Source organism: Stomoxys calcitrans, chromosome 3 (genome assembly GCF_963082655.1).
Source record: "Stomoxys calcitrans chromosome 3, idStoCalc2.1, whole genome shotgun sequence".
NCBI classification, from domain to species: Eukaryota; Metazoa; Arthropoda; class Insecta; order Diptera; family Muscidae; genus Stomoxys; species Stomoxys calcitrans.
In genome coordinates, this window is record NC_081554.1 from 188205305 (window position 1) to 188221755 (window position 16451).

Sequence of the window (16451 nt, forward strand, 5' to 3'; positions counted from 1 at the left end):
AAATTCAGATATGTTGTGTATCCTTCTCCAAACGAGATGAGCTATTTTCGCATCTCTTGGATCATCGCCAGCAGCCACGCTATGATTGTTGCATTTGTCGTTTATGCTTCCAGACACTGCCGGAATTGGAAGATCATTATGTAGGGAATCCGGACTTTTGTGGCAAATTTTATGACAAAAATGGTAAGAGGTGATTTCACAAATTATTATACAGAAATTATTAAAAATCCTGATCGTTTTTCGCAAAAAAATTTTCTGAAATTTTTATTTACATAGAACATACACATAATTATTTTAACATATATTACTAACTTTTTTTTATTATCTTATAGATTTTAAAAATCTAAAATGTTTTGCCAAGTCTAACAAACAAGTGGTCCAGCGGACAGCATCAACGAATCGATCAGAGAATCGCACAAGTTTTCTAATAAAAGGTAAGGCATTTTTTACTTATGTTATACGAAAAAGATTTTTTTTTGAAAATGTTCTTTTCATTTCAGATATAACCTCCTTAAGGGAACCAACGGAGACCCCAGCACCCAGTACTAAACAAAAGCTTCCATTAGCACCAAAACCAACACAGGCGACGACGACTTCTTCGGAAAATTACGATGATATACCCGATTTTGCAGCGCCCCATCATGTAGAAGTTAAGACCGAGATTAAGGTAGAACCAGATTTCTATCCACCCATGGAACATTCAGAGTTCGAAGCATTTGACGACAATGACTATTCCAATTCACAAGACTTTGCCGCCCAGAATTCCAATCAAAATCTATCATTTATGCAAGAGTTTCATGATAATGCCTCTAGTTCCACTACGAATTCATCGTTTTCCTTCAATGCACCTTCCAGCAGTGCAACGGCGGCTACACCGCCCTTGAAAACTTCCAGAAATACTGAAGCTGTTCAGGATGAGGATGCATTTTGTTGTGTTCCCAAATGTGGGGTTAGGAAATACTCATCATCCACCTTACAATTTTTCCCATTTCCTCGCGATGAAAAATATCTCTTGCAATGGCTGCATAATCTTAAGATGACCTATGACCCAAATGTCAATTATGGCATATATCGCGTTTGCAGTTTGCACTTCCCCAAGCGTTGTGTGGCTCGCTATTCCTTGAGCTATTGGGCAGTACCAACTTTCAATTTGGGTCATGATGATGTGGGCAACCTATATCAGAATCGTGAAAGTTCGGGGGGCTTTCCTTCGGGAGAAATGGCACGTTGCTACATGCCAGGCTGTCCGTCTCAGAGAGGAGAGACTAATGTAAAATTTCACAGTTTTCCTAGAGATTTGAAGACTTTGATTAAATGGTGTCAGAACTCCCGACTACCAATACACAGCAAAGAGAACAGATTCTTTTGCTCGCGCCACTTTGAGGAGAAATGCTTTGGCAAGTTCCGTCTGAAGCCCTGGGCCATACCCACAATGAGGTTGGGAACGGTCTATGGCAAAATCCATGACAACCCAAATATTTATCAGGAGGAGAAAAAATGTTTCCTGCCCTTCTGTAGACGCAGTCGGTCATATGATTGTAACCTCTCGCTTTACAGATTTCCCAGGGATGAAACATTGCTTAGGAGATGGTGCTATAATCTAAGATTGGATCCTGAGATGTATAGGGGAAAGAATCACAAAATTTGCTCCTCTCACTTTGTAAAAGAAGCCTTGGGTTTGAGAAAACTCAATCCGGGCGCAGTACCCACGATGAATTTGGGCCATAATGATACCTTCGACATATATGAGAATGAATTGTATACCCCTCCACCTCCTCCGCCGCCATCCCATGCTTTCACATCGAACAAAGCCAAGAAGTTTGCCGAAATGTTTAAGCAAGAAATTGGCTCGACCGCCACATCGGCCATATACGACGAGGTATTCATGAACTCGATGGCACAAAAGTACTCGGGTTCCGGCACCTCCCTAAATTCATCCAGTCTAGATTTGGGAGATGTATGCTTGGTACCCTCATGCAAGAGAACTCGTCATACCGAAGGCATCACGCTACACACGGTGCCCAAGAGAGCGGAGCAGCTAAAGAAGTGGTGTCACAACTTGAAAATGGATTTGGAAAAATTGCACAAAAGTGCCCGCATTTGCAGTGCTCACTTTGAGAGCTATTGCATTGGAGGCTGTATGAGGCCTTTCGCAGTACCCACCATGGAGTTGGGCCATGACGATACCGATATATATCGAAACCCGGATGTGATTAAGAAACTTAACATACGTGAAACATGTTGTGTGCCCTCGTGTAAGAGAAACCGCGATCGCGATCATGCCAATCTGCATCGTTTCCCCACCCATCCTGAACTATTGCAGAAGTGGTGTGAGAATTTGCAGAAACCGGTGCCGGATGGCACAAAACTCTTCAACGATGCCGTTTGCGAAATGCACTTCGAAGAGAGGTGTTTGCGCAACAAACGCTTAGAGAAATGGTCAATACCCACCGTCAATTTGGGCTGTGAGGAGATACCACATCAATTGCCATCCGAGGAGGAGATAGCAGAGCACTGGACCAAGCCGTTTGCCCCCAACAATGGTGATGAGCAAGGCGAATGTTGTGTAGCTTCATGCAAACGAAATCCGCAAATCGATGATGTCAAGCTCTATCGGCCGCCCGAGGATGCCGAACAGCTGCTTAAATGGGCCCATAACCTGCAAGTGGATGCTGCGAAATTGCCTTTGATGAAAATATGCAATCTGCACTTTGAGTCGCACTGCATAGGAAAGCGTTTACTGAATTGGGCAATGCCCACCCTCAATTTGGGCTCCAGTGTGGAGCACCTGTTTGAAAACCCTCCCCCATCCCAGTTATTCTATAAGAAAAAGGAGAAACCAGAACGCGGCGATCGCACTTCTAAGCACGAGATGATGAAATGGGCTCCCCGTTGCTGTCTGCCGCATTGTCGCAAGACGCGATCCCAAGGCAATATTCAACTATTCCGATTCCCCATTGGCAACAGAAGCACCATGGCCAAATGGTGTCACAATATTCAATTACCTTTAGTGGGTAGTTCACATAGGCGCATTTGCTCCACACACTTTGAGCCATCTGTGCTAACCAAGCGCTGCCCCATGAATTTGGCGGTGCCAACTTTGAACCTTAACACCCACCCGGGCTACAAACTCTATCAGAATCCGGCCCGTTTGAAACATGTAAGAGTGGGCGTCCCCCAACGCCAATGCATTGTAGAGTCATGTAGAAAGACCAAAGCCGATGGAGTGGTACTCTTCCGCTTCCCTAATAGCCGCTCGGTATTCCAAAAATGGCGCCACAATATCAAAAATTGGCCCAAGGGAAAATTAAATACCACCATGCGTGTATGCTCCGACCACTTTGAATCCCACTCGGTGACCGGTAGGCGTATATCACCTGGAGCCATACCCACCTTGAATTTGGGGCATGACTCTGACGATTTGTATCCCAATGAGAAACGTTCGTTATTTGAGTCGGAAAAATGTGCCGTCAAGGGATGTGAGTCGAGGAAGGAAGATGATGTACGACTGTATCGTTTTCCTCGTGACGATGAGGAGCATTTATCGAAATGGTGTCATAATCTGAGAATGACTCCCTCCGACTGTGTAGGTGTCAGAGTATGCAGCAAACATTTCGAAGATGCATGTCAAGGACCCAAACTGCTATACAAGTGGGCAATACCGACACTTCATTTGCCCCAACCCGCAGAAGGAGAGGACAAGATAGAGGTGATACAAAATCCTCCGCCCGATCAGAGGTCCGGAGAATACATATTCAAATGCTGTGTGCCACATTGTGGCAAGACTCGTAAATATGATGATGCCCAAATGAATAGCTTCCCCAAGCACATGAAGCTGTTCCGCAAATGGAAACATAATCTTAAGCTAGACTTTCTGGACTTTAAGGAAAGGGAAAAGTATAAAATTTGCAATGATCATTTTGAGCCGGTCTGTATTGGTAAGACCCGCCTGAATTTTGGGGCATTGCCCACCATCAATCTGGGCCACACAGAGACGGAGGACCTATACAAAATCAATCCCGATAGAATAAGACCCAATTTGTTCATCAAACGAAAGGTTATAGAACGCATGGAAAGAAAACAGTTGCGTCTAGAGGAATTGAAAGACAACAATGCCGAAGTCGAGGAGGATCAACAAGATTTGGACCAGGAAGAGGACGATGATCTGCTGGATCCCTTAAGTACCCCAGCCGAATGTTGCGTGAATGAGTGCAATGCTCCCAAGACCATAATGAGAGAACCCTATGATTTGCCCGAGACTTTAGAGTTACGCCAGATGTGGTGCAAGGAAATAGGCATAGAGGTTTCAGACTTAACCGCTGAAAGTAAAATTTGTGGCCTACATTTTCAGAAAATATTTCGGGGTTTGAAAGACCGCATGGAGGAGAAGGCCGCCAAAGATGATGATGCAACTGTGGAGCAGACCGAGACGAGTAGCGAGAAGTTCAAAGCAGACTATAACAAATTGTTGTACTCTTATCAAAAATCGGAAATGTCTTTGGTGGTTAATCGCTTTCAGTGTAGCGTTGAGGGTTGCCATTCTTCAACTGTGCTCAACTCGGAGCTGCGCCTGTATTTCTTCCCCTATGGCAAAGAGATAGCCAAAAAGTGGGCCCATAACACGGGCATAATTCCCGATGAGCATCGCCGGTATCTAAATAAGGTGTGCGACTCACATTTTGAGCCGTTTTGCATAACCGAAACACAACGCCTTCGTTCCTGGGCCATACCGACTTTGAACCTTCCGAATACGGCTGCCAGCAAGAAGGAAATGTATAAGAATCCTGATCTTACCCGCATCGATAGAAGGATGATAGGACCTCAGCTATTAAAATGTGTTGTCAAGAATTGCACATCTGAGGAAACGGAGCGCTCAAGGCTCTTCAATTTCCCCAGCGACGAAGTGATGCTGCGCAAATGGTGTGCCAATTTGAAAATGTCCCGCCATCTGACGCCCCTCTACAAGATCTGCTCGGAGCACTTTGAGGATATGTGTTTTGGCAGTGCCCGAATACGCTCCTGGGCCATACCCACTAAGAATCTGGGTCACGATGAAGCACCCGAGTTCCTAAACAGGACCACCACTATCAAGCGAGAGGTTTACGGCCGTTCTAGGACGAATGAACGAGAACAACTGCAGCTAAAACAGGTGAAGATTAAGAAGTCATTGGACTCGATCAAGTGCTATGTACCTAGCTGTCGGCGATCGCGTCTGGAACATGGTGTGCGTTTTTATCCTGTGCCCATGCAGGGAAAAATGAAGCGTAAATGGATGCATAATCTGCAAATTCCTTCCACCAAGGCGAGCAAGGTGCCGAATATACGAATTTGTAATTTGCACTTTCAAAAGCGCTGCATAGAGGGTAAAACGCTTAAGCCTTGGGCCTTGCCCACCATGCATTTGGGTCACTCTGAACACATCTTCGATAATCCGCGGCGTTTGCAAAATGTCTTTGCAGTGCAGCGTTGTATTTTGGCTCATTGCCACAATAATGCCATCACCAATGAGTCCTTAAGGACATTTGTCTTCCCCAAGTCCGAAGAATTTCTGGAAAAATGGGCTAAGAACCTCAATATGGATGTGGACAAATGCAAGGGACGCCTATGTCACGAACACTTTGAGGATGCAGTCAAAGGCGAAAAGAAACTTAAGAATGGGGCAGTACCCACCCTAAATTTGGGTCATGCAGAAGAATTGTCCTACGATAATGCAGATCTGCTAAAGAAAATCCAATTGAAGTCACGAGAAGATTCCAAAGATGAAAAGTCTAAGGATGGTGATTATGAGGAGGAGGACGACGACGAAGACGATGACGACAATGACTATGAAGACGTAGATCATGAAGAGGATGAGGATTATGAAGATGATTTTTTTGAAAATGGTGCCGACGAAGATGGATTTTTAGAAGAGCCCGAGGAAGATGATGAGATGCCTTCAGAAGCAGAGGGAGAGACCGATGAGGATGATCAAGAAGATTATGATGAACTGAAGTACGATGATGATGAGGAGGAGGACGAAGAAGACGACGAAGAAGTTGAAGAGGAAGAGGAGGAAGAAATAGATTTGGACAAAATACGCATACGTGGTACTTCCCAGCACTGGACTTCCATTAAAATGAAGGAGTTGCGTGTCACCTTAGTACCCATAAGCCATGAGGATATTATGGAAATCTCCCGATCCTCTTTTGAAAGAGATCGCCGTTCCGTAACCCCTGCCAGCAGCAGCGGCATACGTGAAAGAGACCTACGTTCTGTTACACCTGCCAGCGTAGGAGCTGGCCCCGCCTCCTATGAATACAATGATGAAAATTCCTCAAATACTGCATTGCGCACAGATAGGCCCATCAACAATATTGCCCCAAGATGTTGCCTGAAGTATTGCGGCAAAGAAAAGACTCCAGAACAGCATTTAACCACCTATGGTTTTCCCAAAGATGCCCATCTGCTACAAAAATGGTGCGATAATTTGGGCCTCCAGCCCGAAGAGTGTATAGGCCGAGTGTGTATAGATCACTTTGAGCTAAGAGTCATAGGTACCCGAAGACTTAAGCTGGGTGCAGTGCCCACCTTGAATTTGGGTAACGCACGAGTACCCAAACACACAAATGATGAGCTGAACAAAAAACCTATTGTCAGCACTGAAGTAATGGCTGGGGAGGCTGTGAACGCTCCTTCAGCAGCAGCAACATCGACGGAGTGTGAGCAAACCATAACGCCACCGCCACCCTATGCTCAAACTAAAACCGGCAAACAATCGGTTTTTCGGCTATGCTGCCTCAAGCATTGCAGACGCAAGAAGCTAATGGCGAATAAAGAAACTGCCCCCAAAAAATCCAAAGAACTTTTATTCAAATTCCCTCAAGACCAGGAGCTGCTTAAAAAATGGTCAGAACATTTACATCTGCCGCAGGAAATATGCCAGCAAAGAAAATTGCGAGTGTGTTCCAAACATTTTGAAACCTCTCTAATAGAGAATGGAAAATTAAAAGCCAATGCTGTGCCTACTTTGGATTTGGGTTTAAAAGAAAAACGAACTGTAATCAAAAATAAGGTAATGCCAAAACCAAAATCAGCCAAGAGAGCACAAATGCAAACACAAAGTAAGGCAGCCACACCAACACCCTTAACCACCACAGCAGTAGCATCCACAGCACGTCCTTCAAAACAGACGCTGGACGTTGCCAAATGTTACCTTGTCCATTGTGGCCGCAAAGAAGATGCCGAGACATTTCTCATTCGTTTCCCTCAACACGATGTGAGTTCTCGTCGAAAGTGGTGCATTAATCTCAAATTGGGCAGGAACACCCAAGAGCACAATAACATACGAATATGTAACCATCACTTTGAGACCTATGCCTTCTATAAACAACGCAATTTGAAGGCAGGCGCCGTGCCAACTCTAAATTTAGGCCATACCGAGCGTATAATAAAAAATTTGCCCCGCATACGAAGAAAGGTTAGGACCGAGCCAAAGGAGATGTGCTGTGTTAAGTTGTGTGGCAACTCTGGCGACACCAGGAAACTCTATGCCTTTCCCAAGAACTCGGAACTTAGACGCATATGGTGCAACAATCTGCAAATCGAACTGAGGGAGGCCCTCAGCAGCCACTATAAGCTGTGCGGTGTCCATTTTACCACGGACAGTTTTGAGGCTGGCACTCAGGTTCTGAAAATTAACGCAGTGCCATCTTTGAGATTGGGCGTTAATACAGAGGACAATCGTACTAAGGTCTTGTGTCGCATAGAGACTGAAGATCATCATTTGAAGTGTGTGGTGGAGAGCTGCCAGAAATCGTCCACTGTGGATAAAGTGAAACTTTACCAGTTTCCCCAAGCCAGGGATCTACTCAAGAAATGGCTATACAATTTGAATCTATCGCCCACCATAGATGTTAAGGCCACTCGCATTTGTAATCGTCATTTCGAGAAGGCCTGCATCAAGCAAGGTGTGCTGCACGAGCGGGCCTTGCCCACCATGTTCCTGAAAGCTAAGTCTTGGTTCTATCAGAACGATGATGATGTCTTTGAGGAAAATCACAAATGCTGTGCCCTCAATTGCCATTATCAGACAAGTGAAGCGGATGAGGTGGATTATAGGACCATGTATAAATTCCCCAAACAACGAGAGGACATAGACAAGTGGCTGCATAATTTGAAGCTAATATTTGAGGAGGACTCCTTCCTACAGGAGATTAAGGATTTGCGTGTATGTTCCCTGCATTTTGAGGACGCATGTAAAAATAAAGACCATCTATTGCCGGGCACCGTGCCCACGCTGCATTTGGGTCATAAGGATGTGGACAACATTCTGCGCAATGATATTCGCAAATGTAGCATAGAGAATTGTGTCTGGTTGGGCTTCCAATGCCATAGGCTACCCGAAGATGAGGCTTTGCTAAAAAGTTGGCTAAAAGGCTTGGCCAGTGATCGATCATTGGCGTTAAATAGTTCCCAATATGTGTGCTCTGTGCATCTGGTCTCCTGGTATGAACGCCTTCAGGGGGTTGATTCCGTTTCCAAGAACCAGCATTTAAGGGAAACCTATGAAAAGCTAAAAGTTTTACCCGAATTGCGTATCTTCCGTTGTTGTGTTCCTAGCTGTGAGACAGGTTTTAAACTAAATACCAAACTCTTTGAATTCCCCAAGGAGGCAGCTCTACTGCAGAAATGGCTACACAATTCCTCGCTGACTTTCCACATGCCGGAACGCCCCCATTTACGCATCTGTGCCAGGCACTTTGAAGAGCGTTGTCTTAGTGAAAAAAAGTTACATCGTTGGGCCTTGCCCACCTTGGAATTGCCATTCAATGCCAGCCTGTATGTCAATCCGCCCGAGGCCTTGCCTTCGCATCATGAAAATCTTCAACACTGCTGTGTCTCCTCTTGCAATACAGAAAAGGGGCCGTTTTTCAAATTCCCCACCAAGTCCTATGAGGTCAAGAAATGGATACACAATTTGAGCTTGGGGCCCCAGCAAAGCACCCTGAATCTGAGAGTATGTCATAAACACTTTGAAAGTTTTTGTTTATCCAGGGATGAGAAGGGTGAGATTAAAAAACTCAAGAACTGGGCAACTCCCACACTGAATCTAAGCCGCAAGTCGGACATGCATGACAATCCTCCTGAAAAGGTGGATTTCTTTCGTTGCTGCGTTTGTCGTGAAGTGCAAAATAAATCCGAGGGCATTTATTTATTTAGATTCCCCACACGATTGGCCAGTTTCCTAAAATGGCTACACAATCTTAAAATGGAACGTAGCCAGTATAGGGATAGCATGCGTATATGTCTTAAGCATTTTGAGAATGAATGCTTCGATAAGACCTTAAAGTTATTGCGCAAGCATTCAGTACCCACCCTGGGGGTGGCCTGTCCACAGAAGGACTTATTTACCAATCCGCAAAGGAAACAGTCCAGCAAGTGCTGTGTGACCAATTGTGAGGGCCCTTGGACTCATCTGAATGTCTTCCCCAAAGATAAAATACAACTAAAGAAATGGTGTTTCAATTTGAAGATAGCCGAATCCGAGGTGGAACAGAACTGGAGGGCATGGAAGCTGTGCCAGAAGCACTTTGAGCCCAGATGTTTGAATGCTTTCGGTTTGATAAGAGCTGCTGCCTTGCCCACATTAAATCTAAATCATGGTGATAAGCTGTTTAGAAATCCCCGAGTGCTCAAACAACAAAAGGCCAAGACTATGAAAATCGTAAAGGCAGCTAAACTCTTGACCAAAAGGAAGAACATCAAAAAAGAGCAAGAAGCATCAAGTCCGACTGCGCCGCCGCGAACAAAAATAAAACCCTTGGCAAAGCATAAAATCAAAATTGAAGGACAAAAGCGAAAAGCTGCAAAGAAATCCAAACTTCCAGCAGGTGACGAAGAAAGTTTGGACAATTTCCAGACACTGGGCGAGTATATAAGGCAAAAGTCCCAAAGCCTAGGCAATGCTAAGAGAAGAAAAATATCTAAAAAATTCCTGACACCCAAACAAGAACCCGATAGTCACAAGCCTCTGCTTGATGTAATAACTGCGAGCGGTTCCCAACACATTGAATCTCCCTCTATTGAGGAGATTACCAACTCCATGAACACTCTGCTAGATTTTCAAGTGAAACAAGAGTTTCTGGATGAAGATGTTAAACTGGAACGACCTCCTTCTGGTCCAAAACTTTTGGGTATGACCCAAAAATGTGGAGTTTTAAATTGTCTGAATACCACCAGCACTCCTGGTTGCGTGTTATTCAAATATCCCTCAAATAATCGTTTACGTTCCATATGGGTACGCCATTGCCAGGAGAAATGTAAATATGTCCTGACGCTGAGTAAGAAAAGGAAAATCTGCTTTGAGCATTTCGAAAAGAAATTCGTCATAGACAATCGTATTTTGTGGGGCGCTATACCCACTTTGCAATTGGGCGAAGGTGTGACTGACTTGGAGGACTGTGAGCAAGTGTTTCAGGATTTTCGACCCATGCGTTGTTGCATGGAGGATTGTCAAAGGTCTGTGGAGTTGGATCAGGTACATAAAATTGCTTTCCCCCGGGAGCAAGAGCTGCGTCAGAAATGGTGTTTTAATTTGAGTTTAAATGAGTCCGAGCTCACTGCAGATCATTGGTTGTGTCATAAACATTTTGAACGTCGTTTTGTGAATTACAAGCGGCGAAATGTTCACTCGGGAGCAGTGCCCACCCTATTGTTGGGGCCCCGACCACCACCAGAAGAGCAGCGTTATAAAAATCCCGAATACGTTAGTCAGCAACAATTCATGAGTCAACTACGTCAGACCTGCTGTGTGGCAAACTGTGCCAACACCAAGCAAACTGCCGGCACCCGCTTGGCCGCCTTTCCCAAGCGCAAGGACATCTATGACAAATGGCTACACAATCTGGATTTGAAAGATTCGTTGGAGGTGCGCAGTTGTTATCACATCTGTTGGCAACACTTTGAGGAGGTTTGCTATACGAAATATAACTTTCTTAAAATTGGTTCCATACCCACATTGAGATTAGAAAAGCAACATGATTTAATTCCTTTGGATGCCAGCCAATTGGTCGATGTGGATTTATATGGACATAGAATCAAAGTTCCGATCTTACAACCGAAATATGAATGTGCCCATCCGGAATGCACCGAGGCCAAGTCGCAGGTATTTAAGGCACCCCAAATAGAGGAGATCAAAAAGCTATGGCTGGAGAGCATAGGTGTGGCAATGCCCCTTGCAGAACAAGAGCAAGAAATCAATTTTTGCGATGAGCATTTCTATATTTTATACAAGCGCTTCGAGCAGCATTTACTTCAAGTCAATGGGGATGAGTTCAAAGGTGAATTGCATAGCCTTAGCAAAACCTATCGAACTTTGGCGGAGAGAAACAAATTTTTCTCCAAGCATTGCCTGGTGAAACAATGTCCCACCGATTGGCATTTTAAGGCTTACAAAGAAGTCAAACTACACTGTTTGCCCTTGAACTCGGAACTCTTGGATAAATGGTGTCACAATTTGGACATCGACGTGCAAGAGATTGATAAGAATAAATGGAACTATTACAAGGTATGCGAAAGGCATTTTGAGAATTATTGCTTTACCAAACGTGCCCTGTTCTCCTGGGCTTTGCCAACTCTAAATTTGCCTCCCAGTCGGCATCCTGAGGATATTATACAAGTTGATGCCGAGGATAAATTTGCCTATACCGGTGAATGTTGTGTCAAGACGTGTGTCAATGCCCAAGGCTATACGCTGGAGTCCAAGACAAGACTGTATAAATTCCCCGAAAATCGTGAAATGTTGGCCAAATGGCTGCAAAATGTCAAATGTGAACATTTTCAACCGCAAGAAACCAAAATATGTGGTCTTCATTTTAGCATACGTTTTTTAAAAAAGCGAAGATTATTGGAAACAGCCATACCAACTTTAAGGCTGGGCCAGCCAATAGCGTTGGATGATAAGCACAGCGTTGGTGAAAGGGAAAGTGTGCAGCATGTTGAAGAAGAAAAGTCTAAAGATACTGTTTCAAGGTTTACTAACGATGATGATGATGATGAGGATAGGGCTGATGGCCAGGCAATGGGTTGGAATGATCATGATTATTGCCATGAAAAAGCAATAACCCGTACAGATAAGGGTTCAGCAGCATGTAATGAGAAATTCGAAATTATAGCCATTAAACAAGAGCTCATTGAAGATCAATATGGTTTGGGCGAAGAAGAAACCTCGGCCGCCGAATCAACCACCATTAAAGAAGAAGTTTTAGAAATCGAAGATGAATATTGCCAAGAAGATGAGTTCATAGATGATAACGTGGCAGGGCACATAACCATAGCTCCTGCAACCACCAACTTTCCGAGCCTGGTTATATCTGAAGTAAAATCGCACATTTTCCTTTGTTGTGTGCCAAAATGTTCCAATTCCTCGGAGACGCGTGGCATTAAGCTCTATACCGAATTTCCCCGCGATTCAGAGATTTTCATAAAATGGTGTTTCAACATCAAAATTGATCCTCGCAATTACAAGGAGAATCAATACGCCATATGCAGTCAACATTTCGAGGCCATGTGCTTTAGTGATGCCGATTTGGGGCTACATTCATGGGCAGTGCCCACGCTCAATTTGAATTTGGCAGAAAATGCTTTCATCCATCAAAATGATCCGCCCAGTGAGCAATGCATAGTCTACGGCTGTATACAGCCCCTAATGCCACTATATAAGTTTCCTTTGCGTTTGGATTTGTGCCAGATGTGGTTTGCAAACTTAAAATTGGATTTAACCGATTATAGGGCTCAAAATTATCGCATATGTCGTAGACATTTTGTGGCCGAATGTTTTGAGGGTAGTCATCATATGCTAAAGGCAGAGGCCATACCCACTCAATGTTTGGGGCATGCCGATGCCATAGCCCATTATAATATTTTTGAGGCCAGACCTCGCGATCAGGAGGCAGGAGGAGTAGATGGAAATGGAATAGGTGGTGGAGCTGTGGGCGGCGCCTTGGCTGCTGGCGATATAATGGCTGGTATTTTGGGCGGAGGTCCCGACAATAGTCGTGGCAGTAGCCAGGGTTCATTGGTGAGGCCTTTGATATCGCCTCATGATTTAGAAGATCATGATAGTAGTTATTATGAAGATTTCGAAGAATGTTATGGAGCAGAGGAGTGATGATTATATAGGAAAATAAGATAAAAATAGAAACTAATTTTTAACTACTCTTAACCATATGTATGGGGTATTCCATGACAAAGCGAATAGTTCAGAATTACCATTTTTTTAATGGAAAATGTTTTTTTCATCAAACCTATGTTGTTTTAGAAAAACCTAAAATTCCCTTCTATTCTTTGGTGCTGTTTTCATTATAATTTTCCCAAAAATTATGAAATTATTTTTGATAAAAAAAAACATTAAAATTCACGAATAAAAAACACTTTAAAAATTTTATATAAATTTATCAATAATTATGCGGTATTATTATTGATTTAAATAAAAGGATATTTTGTATATTTTTTTAAAAAAATAACTCGTATTAAATCGTAAAAATTTTTGTAGATTTGTTTGTTTTTTTTTTAACAAAAACAATGTTATTATTTAGATTTTATAATAAATGTATGTATTTTTTTACTTTTAAATTAAAAACTCTAAAAATGAAATTAGTTCTTAAACTGTTTTTTTTTTAGGTTAGTGCGTTTGCGTTATTGCAGCGCCCTCTCTTGGAGTGGAATGCAACATTCCAGCAAGAAAACCACTACTAAATTTATAAATTGAAAAACTTTCTTGAGTTTTATATTAAATTTTTAAAATAATTTTACTCATACTTTCATATACGAATATTTTTAATTAATATTTTAATTAATTTTATTATTTTATTATTTTTTTGCGTTAGTATTTGGTTCTTTTGTATCGCCATCTCTTGGAGTGTAGGAATATTAAATCCCACTTTAAACGCTTTTTGTTAATTTTTTTGTTTTTCTAAATAAATTTTTTAATATTCAGAAATAATTGGTTTAATTTTTAAATTCACTTTAATTGTAAATTAGAAAATAATAATTACTTACATTTTAATTAAAAAATAATTATATTTTCAACTTTAATTAATATAATGTTGAAAATTAAAATATAATATGGGGCCTTCTCTTTGAGTAATACATATCCAATGGGCAGGGTTGCCAGACAGCTAGCTTTAAGAACAGCAAAGTGCCGATTTCTACTCTTAAAGTAGAGTTTTTCAAAATACTAAAAATAATTGTTTGGGGGTCTTATTTCGATATTCCGTGCCCAATATATCGAAATATTTCTATCCGACGATACAAGAAAAGATAGATTCAAAGACAATCTTTCTAGCGATATTCATTCGTCTTCTTTTGCTATCAATCTGCACATTTAAAAATAATAATATGAGCTGATATGATATAATATTGATATAACCTCCTTATTAACCGATTAAACTTAAAAGAAAAAATAAACAAAATATATTATTTTTTTCCTCCATTTTCAAAAATACAAAATATGACATGCATTTCCCAATCGTTCTCAAAGGATTAAGCACATGAAAGAGGTATTTTTCCTCCATATTGGTTAAAAGTTGATATAGAAAGTTATATCACGCCCCTCAATACTCAAGCCAAATACGTCCGAAATTGGTACATGTTTACTTATATTTATCATGAAGGCCGATCTATCAATTAAACTTCTTGAGCTCATTTACGATGCACTTTTGAATCGATTTAGAAAAATTTGGAACATATAGGCATACTGAAATCTGGACGCCCATTAGAAATACAGTCTTAATCCAATCATAATGTTTGCTGTGTTAAATTTTAGCACTGTATACATAATTCACGGCTTATGGACAAAGATAATGCAAAAATGTATCCAGTGCAAGTCTGTTTGTTTGACACCAGGTGATGCAAATGCAAATTTAAGTTAGAGTGGCAATCCATTACAGACTCACTTAGACAATATTAGCGTCCATTGTGATACCACAGTAGCGACAAACCAGGGCTTCTGGCGGGAATCGAACCCACGACCCCTGCACTGATAATCCAAGCACGCTACCAACTCGGCTACTGGGGCGTCCAACTAAGTAATAGGGGCAAACTTCTCGCATATCAATGAATGCAGTACGATTCAAATTTAAGCTCAATGATAAGGGGCCTCCTTTTTATAGCCGAGTCCGACACCTCTTTGGAGAGAAGTTTTTACATGGCTTCTATGCATGACATAGAATCTCACAAATGTCGACAACATTCGAAGCAGAAACCCACACTGAAAATATTTTCTGATGGTCTCGCCAGGATTAGACCCCGGCGTTCAGCGTCATAGGCGGACATGCTAACCTCTACTATTCCATGTATATGGAGGTGGATATGTATAATATATTAAAGGTTTTCATTTAATTCCCAAAACATTTGTTTGGATTTTTTTTGTCAAATTTTGAAAATGTTGAAATAGAAGATTTTTTCCTTCAAAGGTGCAGATTTTCCACAAAATAATTTGGCAACCCTGCTCTTTGGTCAGGAATTTGACAGTTTTGCTAATGAAAAAAAATTACCAAAAATAAAAATCCCACCTAGCTAAAATTCAATTACAATATAATGAGACAACATGAATATCAAATATGGTAGAAATAGTGTACACAGGTATACAGTAGATAGAGTGATGACCATCGAATATAACATCGTGCCCAAAAGAATTTGAGAATTATCTAAGAAGCAATGTTGTCGTGTCTGGTAGATTCCGGCCAAAATTGGTAGGGTTTTATTCTCTTCCTCAATTTTTGGTAGGTTTTTCTAACATAAATACAAAGTTCATTATCTGAAAAAATCGACGGGGATAGCTCAAAAATTATTCACTTTATGTAATTCTGTATATTTGTCCACTTTCGACAAGTCAATTTATTCCCTAAAGTCGTTTTGCCAACACACGCAAACAAATTTATGTGAGTGTGTGAAAAATGTGCGAGAAAGAAGATAACAACAAAGAGAATGCAAACAAAAATCTGTCATCTTAATACCGTCAAACCTGGACTGCTGTTCGCGTGAGATCACTTTTTTCAATCCGTCTTGGTGTAAATCAAAATCATAATGACAGCATAATAACTACGTTAAAATTTTAAAATTAATAATATGGGAATATTTTTCATAGTCTTGAAGATATTTTATATCTAAATACCTATCAAAGAGGATAGAAATAATAGAGAAATGTTTCTGCTCTCAAAATTGGATGGCAAATGTCAAGCTTATATGTAGGTGTCTGTAATTATTTTATTTTTCTTCAAAGCAAGCAGCTTTGACGAAACAAATTAAAAAATCAAATTCACAGCAAAAATAAAAGAGAAAAAGATACACATATTGAAAGCTAAGACTGCAAAACCCCATACACAGCATTACGGAAATGATGCATATTTAGAAAATGCAAACGTCGAATTCTGCTTGCGGCATGTTCTTAGGTAATTCTCATTTGTCTATAT

General features: G+C 41.5%; 1 protein-coding gene across 1 annotated transcript in view; it reads left to right on the plus strand.

Moving 5' to 3' along the window:
• LOC106081380 (uncharacterized) overlaps positions 1-16451 on the plus strand; it is a 78556-nt gene that overhangs the window by 32498 nt on the left and 29607 nt on the right. The window contains exons 4-6 of the mRNA XM_059365741.1: positions 9-183; positions 333-434; positions 501-13143. Of these exons, the coding sequence (XP_059221724.1) occupies positions 9-183; positions 333-434; positions 501-13143 (12920 nt within the window). The remainder of the gene's footprint in view (positions 1-8; positions 184-332; positions 435-500; positions 13144-16451) is intronic.